The sequence below is a fragment of the Nyctibius grandis genome, chromosome 2 (assembly GCF_013368605.1).
Source record: "Nyctibius grandis isolate bNycGra1 chromosome 2, bNycGra1.pri, whole genome shotgun sequence".
NCBI classification, from domain to species: Eukaryota; Metazoa; Chordata; class Aves; order Nyctibiiformes; family Nyctibiidae; genus Nyctibius; species Nyctibius grandis.
The window spans coordinates 22,490,194-22,513,526 of NC_090659.1; the positions used below are offsets into that span (position 1 = coordinate 22,490,194).

Here is a 23,333-nt window from a genome sequence, read left to right on the forward strand (position 1 = left end):
GCTACCATACACTCCATTCTAAAGTGAGGAATAATGGAAGTTATTAATTATTCACTTTATTTACTAATAATGATACAGTATGTATTAATATCAAGGGGGTATGGTAATTCAACATATGATTCAGTATGAAAATACATCTCAGGCTGAGATTATGCTGCATAATCTGATGGCAACAAAAGATAATTTCTGGGTGTCAGTATTCTTCCTTAGAGGCCCCCTTTGACTTCATTTTCAATCTTGGCCGTGAAGTTGTCAAAGAATTGGGCATGGTTGCAATCTCTGGGCAAAAGAAACTCGGCACAAGAATGGCAAGGCACTGTTAAAGAAGGGCTACAAGTATTTTAGGAGAACTGTCTGGAAAAGAAGATACACAGCACCTGTCCACTTTGAACTTAGGCTAAGCATTGATATTTGGTCCTACATTTTCATGATTGCCAGATTTCACAAAACAAAATTTTAAAACAAAATGCCTAGCATATTTTAACATGGTGAGTAGGAGGTCTGATAGGCGTGTCAGGCACTAAAAATGCAAATGCAAATGCAAACTACAGTGTCAATCTGAATTGCCATGCTAGGCCAAGCTTATTTTATTACATACATTCTGCATTCTAAGTACTAATATGTTCATAATGTAAACATTAAGCATACAGAGTTAAAATTCAAGGCCACAATATTTTTGATTGTCCCTTTTTTGTGTCTTTGGTTGGCCGAGATCAACTCGTAGTGTATAAATGCATAAGTTATATAATAATTATATAAAAAGGAAAAAATAACATTGACTTGTATACTTCATTCTGACAAACGCACAGCGTTCGCGACTCGATAAAGAAAAACTGGCGCTCGCCTAAGAAAAATACTTAGATGATTTCTGATTTTGGCAGTCAGGGGTTGTCTCTTGCTTTAACCAATAGAAAACAAACTCCCTTAATAATGATGAGGTTCTAACTGGTAACTTTTAAATATGAAACACAATTCCAGTTTTCCTTTTTTTTTAAGAGATGCATATTCTGACTTCTGAATTCTTCTGCTTTTCCCTTTTTCCACTTTTTTTTATTACTACAAAATCAAGTCTGTTCCTCCTGTAATACTGGGAATGGTATGATACTGAGCAATATGTTTCACAAGTCCAAACAAGTGTTTCTTCATAGTCCCAACACTACTAAGTTTTCAGTCTTTTCATTTTCTACTGGTAAAGAAGTTTCTTTTCTCCAATTCTCACCACCTTTGTCCTCCTCTTTCTCCTTTCTGCTTCCCCTGTCAGGTGCAGACCTCTGATCTACAATCATACACTTGCCCTTCAGCACATTCGTGTTTCCAATGTTTGGCTCAGGGTTCCTGTAACACTGTTAAGGAATCTTAAAGTTTGGGTTGTCTTCACAGTTTGAGTAGCTGATAACACTCTGATGAATGGAACGCATTTGATTCTAACCAAAACAATGCTGTTATATTCCAAATAAGCTTCCACACTAAACCAGTCTCTTTTGTTGATATGTTTTGATTTTTTAAATACAGGTAGGTTTTTTTTTCTTTTTTTTTTTTCCCTTCTTCCCCCCTCTTTTGTAACGATTCATATATTGTATGTTAGGTCACTATAGACTTATCCGTATATTGCTGTAGTATAGTCCCAGTTTTGCACTAGCAAGGTATCAAACTTTACACATAAGCTTATCAAGTTTTTAAGACCATTAGCTTTCGTAGGTTTTCCTTATCATTTCATGCTTTTACCTACAATAGTCTATTGTTGTTTGGTCCACAGAGTCGATGCCCATATACATTACATTTTAGTATCTTAATACTTCTTGAATGTCTCCTTTAAATCCCTACTACAAAGAGTCTTTTTGACATCTATTTTTTAATGTGTTTTTTCCCAGCCAAACCTTCACTTGTCTCTTTAGGCACTTTTAATTCGTGTACTCCAATAGAGTTCATTGCAATTCGTCGGGGACTGTATCCCAGCGAGAAGCGTCTTTGCTTTTTCTGGTGTTTCTTTTTTTCCCCACTTAGTAGTAGGTGCCAAGATGAGAAGGCATATGAGCAGCTGGCAGCCTGGTATTGGGGTAGATACCTCCAGTTGGTGAATTCCAGTATGGATTAGGGGCAGCAAAAAAGCTGGACGATGTTACGGGCAAAGCAGGGGGGTGGGGAGCTACAAAGTTCATCTTCTGAGGGTGCGCATGATAGGAGCTCATGTAGGGGAGGTCTGATGGGTATTTGTACATGGATGACTCTGGTGGGTGAGGCTGGAGAGCCTGAGCAATTCCGTGGAAATCAAATTTGTAGGCGTAGCGCTTACCATGAACCTTAGTCATAATATTTTTATCATAGTAGTAGCGAAGCGCACGGCTGAGTTTGTCATAGTTCATGTTAGGTTTGCTTTTCCGCTCCCCCCAGCGTCGAGCCACTTCATCGGGGTCCGTCATTTTGAACTCCCCGTTGGTGCCTTCCCAGGTGATGCAGTTGGAGTTGGAGCTGTCCGAGAGGAGCTCCAGCAGGAACTGCCATAGCTGTATCTGCCCGCTCCCTGCAGGGGGAAATGAAATAGAAATGTCAGGACAAGTGACTAATAATGTTAAGACATCAGTTCTTCCAGGCTCTCACATAGGACCCTATTAGGAAATGTTGCTATGTTGGTTCCTACTTCTTACTGTTAACTAGTCCCCTTTCTCCCAGCCCTGTCTCATCCTAAAGAGCAGAGATAATGGTAATGTGTCATGTTTTCCCTCATCTGAGTGGCAGAATGCCATTACATGAGGACTTAATAGTTACCTAATGTCATTCATTGTAGACAACTGATGGGGAAATAATACAGTGCTCATTTAGGAAACTAATCTCTAATGTTCAGGACAAACAGCTTTCACTTGCGTAACATTTTGCTTGTTCTCACAGCATTATGTCGCAACTAAATGTTCTCTGCTATGGAATAAGCCTACACAAAATGGAGAAGTTTAGAGAAAGCTGGGCTCATGCCAAACCATATCATCCATTTGCAGCATTTGGGGAAATGCAGAACGGAAACTTATTAGCTTGCTGTTGCACTGCATGCAACCAGAGGGCAAAACATTTGCAAGAACAGTGAAAAGGTCCATAAAATACATTCTTGTCATCGCTTTGTGTCAAACAAGTTTAAATGATTATTGAAGTAAGACTTAAAACGTTGTTGGTTTTTTCTTCCTCCTCTGCCAATTTCATCTTAAAAAGAAAATAATTAGTCTGCTGCCAGCTTTGCAGAAGTGTGTTTCCCGGAACAAAACTTGACCATTTTAGGCAATTGAAAGTGGATTTCAAAGGGCCTTGCCACTGATATTCATGTTAAAAGCTTAGCATTTCTTAATAAAGCAGCACCGAAATGATGCAAAACACAGCTGAAGCAGCTTGCAAGGCAATCTGTTTCACAAGCACAATGTCAGCAGAATTTGCCAACCAGCTTGTATGTGCTAACTTTTAAGTACATCTCTGACCAGGAATCGGTTGGGTTTCTTTTTTTTTTTCCAAACGAGATATGGGGGTATAATAAACAAGTTTTTCTTTAGAAAGCTTATAGTAGCGAATTATAATATCAAGCTAGAGTAGCATCTGAAATCCATTAGCAGTTTACACTTCAGTGCAACTGAAACCCATATTCATTTAAATGGTATTTATCCAAACTGTCCTTAATGAGTTTCTTCTGTTCCATTAACATGCATTAAGTAAACAAACAAACAAAAGAATCCATGGTATGAGCAAGGCATGCAAGTTTTAATACATGAAACATTAACAAGAGGATTAGCCTTTGAAAATCAATAAACAGTTCAGCACTGGACAAAACACAAATTTTTGAATAAGTGATCCAACATATGTTCTAACATAAACACTTGCCTTCCAAATGTAATATATAGTCCTATGAAAATAAATGGTTGCTGTCAATTTCCTTTTAATGAGAGAGTAATTCCACCAACTTATAAACACACAAAACATGTTAAAGCACAGGAATGATGGTGTGTAGGAGTTCCATATCCAAATGTTAAAAAAGTGTCCCAATCCAGACCATGTTAGTGTCTTCCACAGTAATGAAGGCTACCAAATGGATGCTTGACAAAACCGTAAAAGCCAGGGTTTACGAACAAATTAAAGGGAGATAGGCTCCCACTTCTAGTTAAGAACAGTGTCACCTGGAAACCCACCACCTTAGGCCATTTGGAAAATCCAGTTCTTAATACTTACTTAATTGCTTTCCTATGCCATGCAAAACTGTTTAGAAAGTAAGCTAATCTAGAACTGTGCTTGATGTCACTTGGGATAAAGTGAAAGGAAACGGATCAGTCTTTTGGCAATTTCATGACTTGAAAAGGCATGCTCATTGTTACTGGGGGTTGAGGAGACCTGCAGCGTGGAACAAGGAACACTGTGCCCTGTGGCTGTTAAAGCAAGGGAAATAGGAAGTGGCACGTACAATGTCAGTCCATTGTGGCAGATTATGATGTTGATTATGGCTGTGTACGGCCATAGTGTCCCCTGCGAACTCAGAGCAGCAACAGTGAAATCTGCACAGTTCATAATCAGTGTTATTAACTCACCAAGAAGGTTCCTAGTCTTGCTAAAATACGCTACAAGTCCCTGTCCACAATGTACCCTGTTACCTTCTTCTTAAAGTGGGAGAACATTTTTGAAGTGTTTAACCCCATTATTCTTTGCAAATAGATTATGCTTTCCTGTTTTTTCCCTATATATTTTTGCTGGTTTTCGTTATTCATGTCAAAATTTTGTATTTGTCAAGGTCAGTATGGCATTGTATTGTGGATTAACAGAATCTGGGACACATACAATGCAGGTCGATAAGAGACACATGCCCTTCTGGAGGGGCACCTGGAGGCCAGATGGGATATCTTACAGCGGTTAACAAAATCCTGATGTTTAGGCAACTGAAGTGAACTTCTGTTGATATGAGGACTTCAAATACCTCTAATGAGGTATCTGACTGACTGAATGCAACCATCTACTCTAGGATGATTTGAATAGCTCTCTACGGAGAGCTGTATTAACTATGTCTCCAATGAATATAACGGGAAATAAGATACCTAGCTCATATGTAGATACCTACATTAAGATATGTGAGTTTATGTGCCTTAATTTGTGACCTCAGTCCCACCTTTGTGTAATTTAGTGGCTCAGAAGTATTCTGATTCCTACTTCAACACATTGGGTATCATCAGCTCCCACTGAGTCATACCGAAGAGTGGTAAAATCAGTCACACCACCTTGCAGGTCTGGCCTTAAAGCTGAAGTGAGGACACTATCAGTGAAGAGAAATCCTCCTAAATCAGCAAAATCCCTTCTCACCTGGATTTGCAAGTCGGCTGCTGGTTGGTCCAAGAATCTGATACGGATCTACAAAATTGTGAAAGAAAGATTTTAAATCATGTAACAAAGATGTCAAATATTATAGGTGTTATTTTTCAACCTTGTAAGGGGCAGTGTATACTGCCTGATGGTATAGCAGGTCCAACACTGGGGAAAGCAGTTCCTTCCTCTGCGTGGCAATATTTGCATGTTTTCCCTTAAAACTGGGTGTGCAAGTGAACAATTGCAAGGAGACACATTTGCCTTTTGTACTGTATTAGCATGCACAAGCGTATATTCAGACACATTGTAAATTTGGCTCAGAAGTATTCTGATTCCTACTTAAATAAAGTACACACACAGGCACTGTTCGGTACTATCGACCCTTGCAGCGTGCCAGGGCGCACAGGTGCAGACAGGTAATGGGGTGAGAGTCCCCTCTGCAAAGGACAGCAGCCTCGCTTCTTGTGAGGCCACATTTGTTCTTCCTGTGCCACTGCTAACTCTTTCTGTGCCAAAAGAGCCTCCAGAAGAGGGCTGAGAGTGCATGGCTGAACCCAGACAATGTGGCTGGGTCTATTCTTCTTTGTCACTGGAGTCCAGTGAGGGATCCCCTGTATTAACCTTGCAATTAGGGTTTTCAGAAGAGCCTGTGTCAGCCACACAATGCCTGTAGCATCTCAATGTTTTCCTCAAGGGATTCCCTCTGGACATGAAAACTTATTTTGGGCTGAATTGAAGTACAAGAGGAAAAAGGGAAGGCTGTGACAGAAGTAGAAAAGCCAAAGTGACAGGCTGCAAGCACAGCCGGGAGCCCCTCGCTGAATGACCCTGAATCATCTGCGGACAGCTGCTCTCAAACGGCCTCCAGTTTTATAGCCAAGAAGATAATCAGGTTACGTTCCTTATACATTTAAATAATCTGTGCAGCTCACACACAGCCATCAAATGGTCCTATGAACTTACATAAATCATTAGTATTTTCTTGAATATTCTTGAAAGATACTAATGGTTGGAAGGCCAGATTCGATAAAATTCTATCTGGGCACAAAGCAGTATAATACTTCCCAGGCAGCATGCACATGGTTTAATGAGATGTAGTCATGTGCACAGTCTTATTTAGCTATAACAAAAAAACAGAATAATGATTCGAAATCCATGTGATAAAAATAGACTTAAGAGTCTTCTGAGCTAAGAATATCCTCCAAATCTCTTTTATTTCCTATATATACCCTTTGCTGTTAACAAAAGTCATAACTGACTCAGAATCTCTGTAGTGCTTTCTAGCTACCTGTCCAAAACACAGTCTAATTCACAATATGGGATTAGGTCCTATCCCATGGATTAGCTCCTTTGAAAACACAAAATGCACCCATTATGCAAAACCACTAGTCTACAAACTCATAAACTTCTACTTTCTCCTCAGTTTCCCAAGAGACTTAAGAATCCTTCTGATCTTCCTGTTTCATTTCAGGAGCCCAATTCAAATAGGTTTCTGTATGCTGTAATCCATTTCCCTTTCTTTGCTCATGCATTTTCCAACTTCTAGCATTTCAACTACTGTGGAGTATATAGTCTTTTGACATCCTTACCTTCCACCTTTGTACCTAAACTCTACACAGGTACTTTGTTTAAAAGCATTTTCACTCTGCAAGGTCATCACTACCATTAAACATTACGAAAAGCAATTTTCAATGGCCATGGAAGCCTTCACCTTAGATCCAGATGTACAGCCAACTCATACATGTCTGGGGATTTAGTGGTCACCAGCTGGAGATCTCATTAGCAGTCCGAATCAGATGTTGCCACTTGCTTCTGGTTGGTAGGTGAGAGTGGTCGTTCTCATCATGTTCAACAAACCCCATCACACTCAGGAATAATTCAAACAAAATGACACCCACCTAACTGAGGACGCTGGTCTTCTGTTTTGGGAACTGTTGAGGATGATGGCTGAGTAGCTGAAAACGGAAAAACCCATGTAGTTATTTTTCCAGTTTGGAAGATGGTCACCAAACCTGTGATCAATCACAGGCCTGGGACTGCTGCTGCCACCACTCAACTATGGTCACAGTAGGATTTAGCTTTATAAGACTATATGGTCATGGATCTGATGAAGCCTGAGTTCAAGGAAGGATGTAGCTGCCCCAGTGACTCCACCCAGTATTGTCTATACACAGCTAGCAGGCTTTCCATCCAAGGCACAGGTAAAAATCCTCCATAGCTGAATGCGGAGGTAGCTCCTATCAGTTCACTTCAGAGCCTATCCCGGTTGCACCAGATGTGTATTAGGCCCACAGGCTAAACATATGCCGATGTCTTTTACCTTTTGACTGAGGACTGGGGTGGGTGTGACTCGTCCATGCTGATCTCCTGGCTTGCTCATAAGGCAAATCTGCAAAAGAAAAATACACTGATTCACGAAGATATGGCATAAAGTGTTTATGTCCATAAGGGGCACATTTCTAGGGGACCCAACAGATTGGAAAAATTACTGAAATAGGAAAGACACTCCTTGTTAAAACCTTTATCGTCTTCATTGTCTCTAAAAATAACAGTACCACATTGCCCTCTGCATTGCTTTTGAGAGGTGCCTATTCTTGTTAGATGTCTGAACTGCACTGAAATAGCTGGTAAAAATACTCTATAGAGTCTATCATTTCCAAAGGCTCAGAGTGCTCCCTTTGGTCTCCTGCCTCAGCCCAGGACACCAAGAAATGACACACACTGCACATTATGGACAATTTATGCTAGAGTCTTGCAGGAAAAGTCTCCCAAGAGGTCAGAGCTCAGATTAAGCATAAATTGGATACCATTCCCTCCCAACCTCAGCATGTAACAGTATTTTAAGAAGACCGGCTTTAGTTGATTTAATGTGCCATCCTTTGTTAGTCTGTTGCTGTCATCCCTTGAGATTAATCAAACCTTATAGGCTGAGTTTGAGAGTTCCCTTTTCTGCCACCAGGTCATAGGCAGAGATATGTGAGACAACAAAGTCTTGGTTTTGCCTGTTGGAGATTCCTCTAAACCACTGTTGTATGTTTGTGTTTGCACTGGCTCTCATTGCCATCACACACTTTATTATGCTCTCCCTGTGATATTACTCTTCAGGCTTGCAAGTACTCTCTTACTCAGATGCATTCTCTGGTCTCACTCTCATCATTCAGAATCCAGCCTTTTGGGATAATTGACTGCTGCACTTTGCCAATCTCACTTGTTTCTCTTCTACTAGTCATTTCAATTTATTAATAACTCTTTTTCCTTCACTTTCCCTTCCACACCTCAGTATCCTCACAGATCTTTAGAAACATAACATGTGAAAACAAAGAACATGCTTAAATGTTAAACATATATATGTATACATATTATATTTCTTCCAAAAATAGTTTTTTTCCTGCTTCATCTATTTAAATATTCCTTTCTGCTTCTTGGGACAAGTTCCTTAACTTTATGTATCTAAATTTTTGTTTGCCTTTTCTTTCATTTACTCATTGCTTTTACTTCAATTAAATGCTTTAGCACATAAAAGTGAATAAACTTAACATGTAAAAGCTTTCTTCATTAAGTATATGTAGTAAATTCAAATGTTTGGTTTACCCTTTCAAACCTTTTGCAGTTGCCTGTGCTTTTCTATGTCTGACTTTAAGACATTAGCTAAAATTGCTGCCAAAATCAGAGACTTATGTAGGCTGCCCAGGATCTCAGGAAGGTAGCAACACCCACCTGGTAGAACTAAGCTGGTGCAGCTGATTTGATTCTTAACAGTGCCTGTGCTTTAGAAATGATGTTTGAAAATGAAACCAGTTAGGTACTGAAGAAACAGCCACAGACTGGCTCTGTGCAAAACAGATGTATCTCTGCCCATTTCCAAGCACTATGAGCAGAAGTATCGAATGGAAATATAGTGTAATGTGAAATTCACGACCAAATTGCCTTTAATTTATTTAGTCTGTTTGGCTTGAGGAGCAGACTGGCACTACCAGCACTGTCGTCTCCCGGAATCTTACACTTCAAAAACTTTGCTTTTGCTGAGATATGCAATTTGTCTTTGTATTACTTTTGAATAACTAGTGCCTTTTTATCGCCGATTTCTTGAGAACTGTTCCACAGTCTTGTCCTTCAGAAACTCAGAGAAAATAACGTGAATTGCACAAGTGCTCATCTTTAAGCAGGATACTGGTGTGCCGGTGAATCACTGTAACATGCAGATGTCCTGACCAGGTTGAGATCAACACCACTATTAATTGTTGTAGTTACAGACACCTCATGGCCTGGGGACTTTATCATCTAGCAAAAAACCTCAGAAGGACTCTGGTCATGTTTTCAGTGGTTTCCGAGTTCTGTCTGTACAGACGGGAATAGGGCTTAGCCATGGGCTGCTTGCATGTATCTTGTCCAGTCCTGCCTTGCTTAGCCAGATCTCTACCTCCATGGCAGCCTTGCCAAGGAGATTCTGGTGACATAAGGAACCTATTATTTTCCCCCAGTCCTTCCATTCCATGCCCAGAAAGAATACAGATAAATAGGGGAAAAAGATCACACAGAAAGTATGTGCTTGTCATTAGGCTGTGCAACACCTCCCACAATCTCTCCTCTCCTCTCCTCTCCTCTCCTCTCCTCTCCTCTCCTCTCCTCTCCTCTCCTCTCCTCTCCTCTCCTCTCCTCTCCTCTCCTCTCCTCCCCTCCCCTCCCCTCCCCTCCCCTCCCCTCTCCTCTTCTCTCCTCTCCTCTCCATTTATTTGTGGGTCTCAAAATTATTAGACAACTGTACACTGAGAGGGCTGTGTGATGTTGTGTGCTTGTACTCGGTGGCACTTGCAGCCTTAAAATATATTTGTTACAAATTTAGTACTGTGAGAAAACTGTTTTGCCTTTTAACTCAACACATCATAAGATGGTTTTCTGACTACACCCTCTCCATCAAAAGAAAAATCCGGTTATCAGCCTTTCTTGAAATAGCGCAAAATTCCAGCTTCATTCTTAGCTCAGTATTGTGCCTTGATAAACATGTTGCTATCCTAGATAAGCAGATCTGTTCTTATTCATGAGATATTAGTACAACATGTCCTTATCTTGGACAGATCTTTGATGGGAATGCTCCATTTTGATGAGACATGTAGACAAACCCATGTTAGGTCTTCCTGAGCTCCTGATAGCTTCATTGTATTACTTTCAGCTTGCTGAAACCTCATGTTCTGTTGTAAAGGTGACTGAAGAAATACGCCTTTGTCATTGCAGTTCATTACAAGCCCTGCTCATTTCCTATTTTCTATTGTAGTGCCTTAACAATGGCAATGCTTAATTATTTTCTCCAGAATTGCATCCCAGGATTTGGCTAATTCCCATTTAACATTATGTATCGCCCTCCCTCATTTTTGACCTTTTTCATGTCATCAAGTGATTGTCCCCCGGGTCTGCTATTGCTCTCACAAGAAGGGCGCTTTGTTATGGAAAAGTTTCTTTTCAGTCTAGTTGAAATGTGACATTTAACTAAAAGGAAAGCCATGGAATAAGCCAACAAAATAGTTTCTTGAGAGAAAACTGAATTTCTGCAAAAAAATCTTTTTTTTTCTTTCTGAATGAAAATTCTGACTTTAAAGATGTTTGTCAATTTTCATTTGTAAGGATAAAATAATAGTTTCGAAATCATATGATAGTTTGTTATAGGAAATGTTTAGTTAGGATACACCAGTTTACACAGAAGAATAGAGACACCCCATATCCAAACTACAACTCCCACAAGGAATTATGTCAACAGATGAAGATGCTTTTAATGTTGACATAAAGCATTTTGTTTTCCAAGTGTCATTGTAAATGTGATGTGGATAAAAATGCTGTAAATGAAGGACTTCACCATGTCTGATATGTGGGTTTTTTAGAACCTTTTACTTCACGGAAAACTAGTGTTTTATTTTTCCATCACAAGTCAGGATGAAACAGATATTGAAATCACAGAATTTCTCATGGGATAAAAAAAATCCATTTTCTGTTCATGTCCACTGGAAACATACACATAAAATAGTATTCTTTCACAGCAGACTCATTCTAGCCTTTGGCTGAAATCCCCTCAATTGGCATAGTTATTTCCTACAGGACACCCAGGTTCCTCTGGTCTTATGTTACATGTTCATTTTCATTGGAAACTACAGAGAACTTCGGGCATCTAGTTTTACATTGCATAATTGGTAATTGTTTCTATAGCTATGCTTTGTCTTCTCATCCATATTCATGTCCAGACTCCCCTGTGACATTCAAAGCTCCTGCGTCCTACTATAATCCGCAACCATAAGGGCCACAGTGTACTTTAATGTTTCACGAAAATGTCTAACTTTTTTTTTAATATCCTTTCTTCTAATACTGAGACTAAGCAGGTACTCTGTGACACTCTTCATTTTGATAATTATATCATGTTTCCTCATCCCCAGACCCTGAGTTGAACAATTTCAAACTTCTGTATCTTTCAACATGCTTGAAAGATTTTCCATATGCCCATGGCTTGCTCTAAGCGCCTTCTAATTCTGCAAATAGCCTTTTTGATAAGGGATGATTCACACAGCTTCCCGTACAAGGCCACACTGCTGATTTATTTAATGGCACAGTCAGATTTCCCATATGATCCTCCACTGTGTTTCTTCATTTGTTTACTTTTTTTTTACTTTGGCCAACAACTAGAGCAGTAGCTTTCATTGTGCCACAAATAGAGATGCCTATGTTAATGTCTTCTTTTATGAGTGAAAAAGGTTAATTTGAAATCAGTAAGGTATGCAAATAACTTTTGTCTTACACTGCATTTATCAACTTGTATTGTCAGCTGTTAACATACTGCCAGTTTGTTGATCTCTAATAAGGCCCTGGGTGCCTGCACAGGAATCCTTTAGAGGAATCTCTAGCTTTAAGTAAGGACAAAATCATATGTCATCTCTAAGTTTATTAGCAAATTTTATTGTGTCCTTTTTGCAATTATTAATAACTATAAATCATGGCAGAGAATGCTAAAGCACCCATGACTTAAGATCTCCATTATTTAATCTTTGTAACAGGTTAATTAGCCAGTTCTTGATCTGTTAAAATATTTTGTTTCTTATGATATGCTGATTTAACTTTCATTGTAAATAGTTGTGGGGCACTTTGTTAAATGTCTTATGAAAGCCAAATGCCAAATGTATGCATTGGACCAATGGTTTCCTTTCTATTCACTACAGTGTTGCTATAGAGAAACAAATCTAGCAGAAGAGTTTGTTTTCCTCGAAACTGAGCAGGGTGGATTTGACCAGTTAATGGTCTGGTAGCTGTTTCCCCATCTATCTTTTTTAATTATCAATTAACAAATCTGCAGACATGCATATATACATGTATACAAGTGTATATAAAATAGTTACTTGTGTATCCTCTCCTGGATTATACCCTAGAGCATCAATAAAAGATAGATAAAATATTTGCTATCCAAAACCCCCTCTATTTTAATGAGAGAATGTATCTTTTCACAAGAGCTCAGTCAATTCAAGTGTATGTCCCTTCAGAACACTCAGATGTGTGCCTCTGGCTCAGTAATGGATTTGCTTTAAATTTAGTATTTTGCTGCAACTCCTCTTGATGTCTCACAGTACTTTGTGCCTATTACCGGAAAAGTAAATGTCCAGATTAGGCATTTTTCCAGCATCTTTAGTGGTGAAGGGTGTTGTAAAGAAAAATGTTAGCTTCATAGCAATGTCCTCATCTTCTTTAATTATTCCCTTTAGCCTTTCACAAACCAGCACACCCACAATACTTTCATGGGCTTCCAACTTTTGAGCAATAAGAACTTTCTTATGTTTTGATTTTACTTATTTAATCTCTTAAACTCACAATCAGATGTTGTGGGGTTTAGTTGCCGGAAACACAAATAAAAAGTAAATAGCAGGAGAAACATGTATCCTGCTAGAGTACTTTTTCCCAATATCCTTCAAAAGCATTATAAAAGAGGGTATTCTTGCCTCATTTTACAGAGAGCTGAAGCACACTGAAAAGTGACTGTGCTGGGAAAATGGAACAGAACCAGTGAATACCGCTCTGGTCTTCTGATTCTCCGGTGCTTTAAACACTAGATAGCATTGCTTCGAAGACAAAGATATGTGGAAGAAACAGACATTAAACTGCTCTATTTAATCATCTCACTCTACACAATGATATATGCACACATACATATATAAAATATATGTATATAATATATGTGTGTGTTCAAAATATAGCCTAATGTTTATTAAAAGAGAGTTGAAGGAGAAAAAGAACGAGATACTTCAAGAAATGAAATTAGTAAGGTCACAGCATACAAAAAGTGGTCATTGCTCATACCTGGCCTGGTTGTAATTCTTTGTGTTGCTTCTGGATAAACTGATGTATTTGGAAAAATAAAAGTGGCACCTCCTAAAGAGAAAGAAGAAGACATAACACCTAAAGATTCATTTTCACAGTCCCTAAGTCCACTGATATTTTCCTTCTTGTAGAGTGTCTGAATGAAGACTATGAATAACTATTTTCTATCTTAGGACTGTTATACATAAAAGCTAATTCTGATAGCCTTTGCACCTCTGTAAATCCATTCAAATTACTGGATAAAAGTCTGTGCAAAATCTGAGTTAAGAGAGGAGACCGTCAAGTTCAGGAAATCCCTTCTACGTTCCCCACAATCACCTCCACCTGGGCAGGTGGTTTCATATCTTCTGAAGTAAAACTTCTTTGCCTTCTCTTTATTAGTGCAGGCACTTCTCAAACAGGTTCGTATTTTCAACAGGGACTGTAGGCCTGGGCAAAAGCCTATTGGTGTCTGTGGGAATCTTCTCACAGACTTTGGTCGGCTTTGGGTCAGACCTTCAGAAATCTCATTCTCTTCATAGAGTGAAAAAATTAAAAATACTGAGCTTGATACAGAAAATGGTATCTCACTTATCTCAGGCATTGAAACTGCTCTAACTACATCCACAGACTTCTAATGACCATCTCTAGGAACATGAAAAGGGTCATAAGGATTTGTGCAATTACTGCTACCTTCAGGAAGAACTTGTTTCTAACTCTTTTTCTAACGTGTTTCTAACTCCTTTAAAAATCCCATTCCAAAGTTCTCATGCCACCAGAACAACTAATTTTCCTTATGCTGATGATCAGCATGATGTTATTCACACTCTCAATGACAGAAATGCAGACAATCTCATTTTGGTGAAATGAATTTCAAAATAGTATTGTCAGTGCACACATATAGAAAAAGATAACACATAGAACTGCTGAACAACTCTTGGATAACTGTATGTGGAAATTGCTTCGCAAATTAGAATCTGGAAAGCCAGAGATGGAAAAGACCATCAAACTCATCTATTTTTAAAGAGGGCTTAAGGCTTATTCCAAGCCCCATCAAAGTCAATGGAAATTGTTTTGTTGCTTTTGGTGGGGTTTGCAGCAGGCCTACAGCCCACAGTAGGACTTCATGGCAAATGGCAAACATCTAATCTCAGGAAGAGATCTTCTAATCTTGTTAATTTTGTCAGGAAACTCAGTGCTATTTACCACAGTAAAAAACTAAATGAAATATGAAAAAGGCATTGCAATCCAAGGTTTTCTTTTTTTTTTTTCATTATCCTTTGTGTTATCTTTTTCATTTTCATAAAGAACTGTTATTTCTGGTCACTGTAAGTAACTAATACCCTCAGGCATGATCATGCAATATTCCAAATATCTTTAATCAGTATGTATACCATACTATATGTACAATTCCATGCCATCCTCTGTTGCACAACTGCTAGAGCAAGATAAAATTTATTCTGAATTATTTTCATAAATATTTTAAGTCACATCCTGAAAGACAGATGCTTTTGAGGCATGTATTGTATGCCTCCTACCTACACTCAATACTTTTCTGGGCCAAATTAACAGAAGGGTGAATATTAACAAAAACAATTTTACATTCAGATCAGACAGTGGAAATTACAACATCAAACTTAGTGGAGTTTCCAGCTCAAGTGCCATATAGCTGTCAAATGAGATGAGCTAACTGACTGCCTAAATACCAATTTTATTGAATTATACGATATACTGCATGGAAGGGGAGGCAGCCCCCATTCACCAGAGCCCACAGCACTTAGACAAGTGCTGAAGCACTTTTGAGCTCCACCAACCTTCTAGGGATCCATGGAGTAGATAGGACAGTACAATGAGACAGAATGAGAAAAAAAGTCCTCAGAGACAAAGGCCCTGAGCCTGCAGTTTATCATGTGTCAGGGACCCCATTCTTCTGCAGGACATAAGAAATTACCAGTAAGGAGACCATTTTTGCACCATCTGGCCCTATATGATCTCACCTTTTTTCCGTGTGTCTGTGCATAAAACACACACAGCAAGGAGAGGTTATGCTTGTCTCCCTCCTGATTTACCATTTCCATTTTTAGCAAGCAACCCATAAAAAGGAATCCTGTGCTTTAGAAGATGACCTATAGCAATGGGAGCAGTGCCAGCATTACCTGTGTTTCTAGCATGCATTAACCGTGGAGAGTTTTGTAAGGCCTTATCAACATCATCTGAAGTCAAATGTGGAAGAGGAGCTACAAAACAAAACAAAAAGCAACACCAAAATGAAAAAAAAATGTGAATTATCTTTTAAAACCATTATTTTCCCCTGACAGGATTGTTTGAATGCAAGTCTACTGACAGTCAGTTTCAGTCTGCAGTTTGGCAGTAAGCGTGTGCACTACAGCTTAAACTAGGGCATTCATTTATTCAACATTATGAATGCATAATATTTCTGACTGATTATTGACAGTGTGCGTGTGAAGAAGACTGCACCGCACTGGTGTTGCAATGCTTGTTGTTTTTTTTCTTTAAAAACCATGTTCACTTTAACTTCTTTAATCTGAGGCAAACCTGCAAAATTTCCTCAAGCTTAGATGAAAGCCCTCAAGCCAGGAATTCACTAGTCCCTGCTTTCCCTTTGAAATGCTAGCCATGCACTACAAATAATTTGCTTTCGGACTTCAGAGACTGTTCCTTTTTTCCACGAATTTACAGAACTTTTATTCAATTCAGTGAAATCTTCCTGATCCTATCCAGAGTAGAGCAAACTGCTGCCAGTCCTTAGAATCATGCCTGGAATTTGCTTTATGAATCAATGTTTGCACTCGTTTAGCATTCTCATTGTTAAAATGGAAAGAAATGAGTACGTGACCAGAAAAAACATTAGCACTGAATCCCATATGATTTTATTCCTACAGTACGTTGATGAATATGCTGGGTTTCAATTTGATTTTTCTCCGAGATGGACATGTAGAAATATTCCTCAACTCTTTTCTTCGATGAGCATGAGTGAAAGCCAGCTGAAATTAATGGGAATCTTTCCATCAAACTCAAAAGGCTTTGGATCAGGCTCCCTACTATGTTCTTAGGAACAGCAACATTTGTAACAGACATTTGAAAATCCAGCTGAGTGTACCCATACCATGAAATCTAAGACTGATATCAACCTCAGATTGGTTGTAGCCACTACCATAATGACAGAAAACTAGCTTACTCTCTCTGAGGTAGTGTAGGTGTGACAGGAGGATATCTGCATTATAGCTTGGGGTGAGTCTCTGGAAGTCATCTTTGGTCATTTTACACAGCTCCTTCCCATCAATGTTCTGGAACAACAAGATGTCCACATCCGGGAGACCATACTCCTTTACCGCCCATTCCAGCCACTGACGTACATGGTCTGTGCTCCATAATGTAGGATCTGGTGGTATCACAAAGCATAAAATAAGGCAGAGAGGGGAGAGTGCTGATGAGTAGGACCAGTACAAAATAAACGTAGACCACAGTCAAACTGGAGAGATCTTAATCCCCTGTTTATTGACTACTGGAGATACATGAGGAATTAATTTGGCCTGTTGAGTGCAAAGGAGAATAACTGTAAGTGAAAAACTGTTAGAGAGGAGCGGTGAGCTCTGATTGTTATCAACAAACCCTTGCTGTTGAGCTCCTTCTCCTATGCAGTTCTTTTGTTATTTTTATGCATTATTATCCACAGAGTAACATAGGCTTCTGTCCTCATGCAGAGAATACTCTTTAGAAAATTATTTAAGAGAGCCCACTAACAGTACTGCGACTTGTATGTGAACAATTTTCAAAGCTCTCTGTTGAATTAGTATCTTTATTCAAGTGAATTTTCCACTCAAGTCAGAAGTACTGTTTCTTGGGCAAAGGCTAGGTAAGCACTCACAGATTTGGCTAGTTATTTCATAAACTAGAGTGGGTCTTTTTAAAATATTCTGCACTTCCTTTTCTAGACTGTTGTGTTGTACTGGTGTATATTGCTACACTTGTGTGGGTTTTTACTTACTACCTGAAGTATTGGCAAAACCATCTGGGGAAAAAAACCAAGAACTAGTCCAGATTTTTACCAAAAGGTAAGGCCAAATACCCTGTGTTTTTGAATGAATGCCTGATTTTAACTTAAACTTCTTTTTTGCCTCTAAACTCCTTTTCTATTTGTTTTCCATTCTACTTTTCCCTGTTCTTGAGTTACAGTAAGCACCCATCAACATGAAGGTCCCTAACGATCTGCAGTGCACATGCCCATAATGTAAGACAGCTCCTACCATGAAGAATTTATGCTTTTTGAAGAGAAAAGAATAAAGCTAAGGGGAAACAAACTCCTTCAGAGTTTGTGCATTCCAACCTAAACCATTCTGTGATTCTCTGATATCCTGAAGACTGAGAATGGAGCACACAGAGGTCAGATAGCTGTACTCTGTCATATAAAAGTCTGTGGAAGGGCTGGGACTTGAGTGACAGCCTAAATAGCTTTTCTGTGGCTTAATTTAGTATCCTCTCTTTTGACTGTTGTTCAGGCTGGTCTGAAAGAGGTGGGAACCTCTTTCCACGGGCTAGGAACTATTCAGAGTTTGTCATGCTGTTGCCCAATCCCAATCCCTCACCCACTAGTGCCTCCCATTTCTGATGCTTCTTTTGGCATTTTAAGCCCTTGCAAGTCAGAATATTTAATCCTCTGGAGCTTCAGAGGGTGCACTCTGTTCTCTGAAGTGCACCAAAAAACACTTAAAAGAACCCCTCCATCTGGTATGAAATACGTAGTAATCCAGAAAGATGCAAGACTGGTTGGTAAACCTTGGGTCTGGATGAGATTGCCCACATTTACAGCAAAGAACTCCAACAACTACATTCAGTTTGGTTTGAAGTAAACAACCAAACACCAGGAAGTTTACCAAAACATTTTGATTACGCTTATAATTTTTAAATGCTTCTTATTTATGATAACTAGAAAGCTACCACAGCTGGAAATGAGAATTTTGCTTTTTTTACTCCTAAACATTGCCACATGAGCTGCACGCTGCCTATGTGGTAGTCAAATAAAACCAACTGATTTTTACCCATACATTTCTTCTAGGGACCTCAAAATAGCAAGGCTCTGACTGTGACCATGACGTTCTTTGAATGTCACTCAAATCCACCTCAAAACACACCTCCAGGAATACACTGAGAAAAAAAGATCTTGGTGACCTAATCACGCTAAGGGTTACTAAAAGACTGAAAAAAGTGCCAGCCACCAAAAAGACAAATGTTTTAGAAGAACATTCAAATGTCATGAATTTCAGTGTGGTCTGCTTCCAGTTAGGCAGGACACTTCATTATTCAGTGCATCACTCTTCTGTGCTTCAGAATAGAACTGTCAATACCATTGCAGAGGATACTGCAACGTATTTGTCCACACGTATCTTGACAAATAACTGAAATAATCACAGCTTGCAAAATTGGCCACAGTTAGTACTCTTGCATATCTTAGCAACTGAAAAACTGTAAGAATATTAAGCAACATAGCAGTAGCAGAAATGTTTCAAATAGGCACATCTCTGCTGGAGAGGAACTAGCAGCAAAATATTCTGGTTGAAGGCTGCAGGTGTTGTGTCTATGCTGTGCATATCCAATGGTTTATGAACACCCACATATGTCATGACAGTCTAATCCTTTGACTTCAGAAATAGGCATGCCTGTTATTTTGCAAACTGAAGCAACAAACCTTCCAGCAGAGGTTTGTTTGGAGGAAAAGGCACATAAGAGTGAAAGCTTTCTTGTTCAATTAACTGCTGAATTCCACAACCAGGCTTGCCAAGACTAACCAAGAATTTCTCAATTGTGCTCTTATATTGCAGTGGAGTTGTCAGTTTGCTTATTAAAATGTTTTACACTGCCCAGACTCAGGGGATAACCCAGATAAATGCTTTTCATGCACTGTTTGATTTTACCGAAGCTATTGTGTTTTTAGCACACTGAGGGCCGGACTGCATTTGGTATTTCCAAGGATATCACGTGGTACAGTGATTCACACTCTGCACCCAGCTAGTCCATGGTGTTAGGAAATGGAAGTGGCTCTTCATTTTGCCCACTTTAGGGTGAAATACTCCAAAAGGAGCTAGAGAAATCAGATAAGATCTGAGTGTCTGTAATCAGCCAGTTCTGGTGCTGAAATGGGAAGAACAGGTTGAGAAGGTGGCTTCACTATGATATTTCTCAGCTCATTCTCTTAATAACCCTGGGAAATTACTGATCTTTTCTTCCTGATCACTTGTATCACATTGCCACTTTTCTCCAAATCTTAAATAATGTTAGTAGACTTAGGGGAAATGTATTTTTTTGCTTGAAATTTTTGTGTAGAGGGTCTAACCTGCTGGCACAATGACTCTTCGTTCATTGGTAGTCATATTTGGGGGTGGAACGTGCTTCTCTTCCATGTAGTTTCCATAGTTCATCCCAACATTGTCTGAGCCGCTAACCATTTTCCCTCCTTTTGCCACACTGCAGTCATCAGGAGAATTCCTAAAGAGAGAAGAGAGGTGTGCTTCTATTATTATTCCAGTCCCTACTAATATCCTCAGCAAAGAATCACGCTGAATGAAATGGAAAAAATGAAACTCAAGCACCAGGGTTGAGCTGTCACAGGAAAACTCAGTACCCACCACCCAATGACTCTGTTGATTCCTTCAGCTGCCTCAGAAAAAATGACCAGCCGCAACGGACCATATATTGATTTTTATTTTCAAATCTCCAAACATATAAACACTAACAATTTATTTCCAGAGACTGGGCTAGAATGGAAGCTTGTCCATGAGCCTGCTGAACCTGATGGCTGCCAAGTAGCTGCACTTCTCTCAGCAAACATCTCACAGACAACTCAGCAAACACAGAGATGCACTCAATGTAAATTTTCTTAGGGAAAACTATTATTAATTGTCATTGTCCAAGCCCTGGACAAGGCTCCTCCATGGCTTGGACAGCTTCCCATCTCCACTGCTGTCATTGTTTCATGTGGGCCATACTCAGTTGCACTTCATATCATGCAACGCAGACACACTTCTACGTATGGCTTACAGAAAAGGAACATTTGCCAAAGCCATGATTCAAAATACCACACGCATGACTGGAAAAACCTTTCAGCTCCTGACTAGCACAGTCTCCATGGTACTGTAGTCAAGAAATGGAAATCTGCAGAGGATCTGAAACCGGACACCTCTTTAATTTTGGCTTTGCTTTCTGAATAGAGTCTTTAGGTTTAGCATCCCACAGGGGGATCCCTAATGGCATTTTAATTGCATCACAGTTTTCTTTCTGGCAGACACAGACATATTTGTCCCTTAATTTAATGTCTACAACGTGTTTCATCAGAGAGAGAAAAATTGTTACAAAAATCAAAATAAAGAACAGAGCCATGGGGATTACCTTTAAATGTAAAGAGGCTGTTTGGCAAGGGAAGTGGGGTGTTAGTTGGGTTTTGGTTTCTTTAGTGATACTACATTACTAACAAGCTTTCTTTTAGTCCTGCCATTTAACTCCTGAAACTGTACTATGGTCTTACTAAACAAGCAGCAAGTCAGGCTGCGATGCCTCATTTCGGTTCCTTGCAAACCAACTAATTTGCAGTCCAGAGAACCGAGATGCCCTTCAAGACCCAGTCTCCTGGAAGTGTGTTTCAGGATCCGACCCCTGCCCCCGCAAATGTGTTTCACCCACAGACTCTTGCTCTCCCCAGCTCAGAAATCCCAGCTCTTGCTGCAAGTGTTGGGCAGTAATGTCACTGTAAGCCCACCAGTGGTCAGAATACAGGTGCTTTCCCAGAAGTTTTGTTATTGTTTGAGGACAGAAGAGGAGAAATAATATACAGTTTGGACGGCTGTCTGCTCAACATACATCAAAAGGATGCGGCAGATATTTTATTCAATGTCCAAGTGACGCGGTTGAGTTGACTGCTCAGCACTACCATGGGTCAGGAAATAATGCAGTTACAATTCTCACATGTATGTTTTAAAAAATAACTAGCACTTGGAAAGCTGAAAAGATTTAGTATACATCTTAAATACTAAAAGTACTTTTTAAGTATATCAGTTTTTTTCTATGCAGTGTTACTACTAATTTCACCATGTTGTGTTAATGTATATATTTAAAAAAATTAACTGCTGATGGCTTTCAGTTTAAAAATAAAATATATCACAGAAACATTCAATGGGTACAGTCACCTTCTTTAGGAAAAGGAACAGGGTCTTGAATGTTTCCTGGGAAATGTTGGCTTCACATACCTTTTTCAGGTATAAAATATCTTGGATGTCATGTAACATATTACATATGAAATCCGCCTTGTGTGAAGGTCCTACAACTGTTTTGTCAGCCACAGGACTGAATAATAACCACAAGGAAAGATACAGTCAGCACATGGTCTTGCCTGTCATTGAATGGTGGTGAATTTAGTCCTTCCTCTCAGAACCAGAACACCTGGGCATTATTCTCTCAGGTTTAACTTTTCTATCCCACTACATACCTCTAAACATAATTCTGGGATGCAGTTTATTTCTGTCTAAACAGAGCTAAGCAAAACAAAGCAACTTTTTCTTTCAGATGTAAACATGTTGAAAAAGAGCTTTTGTGATGATTGCTTGAGACTAAAATGTTGGCTTTTTCTGTTTACCTTTAACAAATACAAATGGCATATATGCATAATTGAGTTTGCATACTAAATCACATATATTTGGAAACATCATCCAGCTCCTGCCCTTATATCTGTGCAGATGCCCACCCTGACTCCCAAGGTCAGTTATGTTACAAAGACAAAAGAAAGAGCCATTTGGCCCATTCACTGACTTTTTAGGGATGTTTTTGGGAAACAGAGATCTAGCAGCATCCTTTGGCCTAACTGGCATAGTTATTTCATTTTGTTTTTCTGTGAAAAGGAACATGGGACATGGGGACATCGAAATCTTACTGCTGAAGTGAAATATCACATCAGTATTAGCCTACACCACTTCTACAGGCAATCGTGCATTAAAAACACTCTTGTAAACACTGAACAGTAAATGATGCGAAAGATCCAGTAGTAGCACACAGCTTTTGGCAATCTGTCAGGGCTTCTGAGCTGCTTTTCTCATCTGAATATAAACAGACCGGATTGGGGTAGAATATCATAAATAAGTCATAACTTTTCATTAAAATCCAGAAGCAGATGGTCAAGGGTTTTGTCCTGTTAGCTCACTGGGTGGACAAGCAAATCCCCAGTTCAGCAAATCTTCTAAGACCATTCTTAACTTCAAGTATGTAAGCAGCTCCATGGGAGCTAACAAGACTACTCAGGTACTTTAAATTGAGCGTGTGCTTATGCATATCGCTGGACCAAGGCTTAATTCAAATGGCTGGAATGGACTTCCACGATATAGAAAGCAAAACTGAAAATGCAAGCAGACACACAAAAATGGCATTTTTAGTGCCCAGAACAACAAGAGAGTGATTGTTTCCAAAGGCTTTTTTTAGGACTTTCTGTGAGTCTGTTTTATTTCTGAACCACCGGGGGAGCAGAGGCAGTGTCAAAGCAGCTTTCAGAAAGTGTGCCCTGTGTAAAGGGTGCAGTTTTGCAGTGATTCATCCTCAGCTCCAGGTCTGAAATGAAACCCAAGATGTTTTTCTTCACAGTTGCATGTTATTTTTACCCTTTGTAAATATACTGTGTTACACCTGGAATT

The 23,333-nt window shown here is 39.3% G+C and overlaps 1 protein-coding gene across 5 annotated transcripts in view; it reads right to left on the reverse strand.

The window, feature by feature from the left end:
• Positions 1–553: 553 nt before the first annotated feature.
• Positions 554–23,333, reverse strand: part of ERG (ETS transcription factor ERG) — a 65,753-nt gene continuing 42,973 nt past the window's right edge. For 4 of the 5 annotated variants that reach the window (XM_068425426.1, XM_068425429.1, XM_068425431.1 and 1 more), the window contains exons 3-10: positions 19,997–20,148; positions 16,844–17,047; positions 15,801–15,881; positions 13,645–13,716; positions 7,640–7,708; positions 7,218–7,274; positions 5,317–5,364; positions 554–2,521 (exon numbers count right to left, since the gene is read on the reverse strand). In XM_068425426.1, coding sequence (XP_068281527.1) covers positions 2,001–2,521; positions 5,317–5,364; positions 7,218–7,274; positions 7,640–7,708; positions 13,645–13,716; positions 15,801–15,881; positions 16,844–17,047; positions 19,997–20,148 — 1,204 coding nt within the window. In that variant the 3' untranslated portion in view covers positions 554–2,000. The remainder of the gene's footprint in view (positions 2,522–5,316; positions 5,365–7,217; positions 7,275–7,639; positions 7,709–13,644; positions 13,717–15,800; positions 15,882–16,843; positions 17,048–19,996; positions 20,149–23,333) is intronic. The other variant, XM_068425427.1, reaches the window with a different exon arrangement.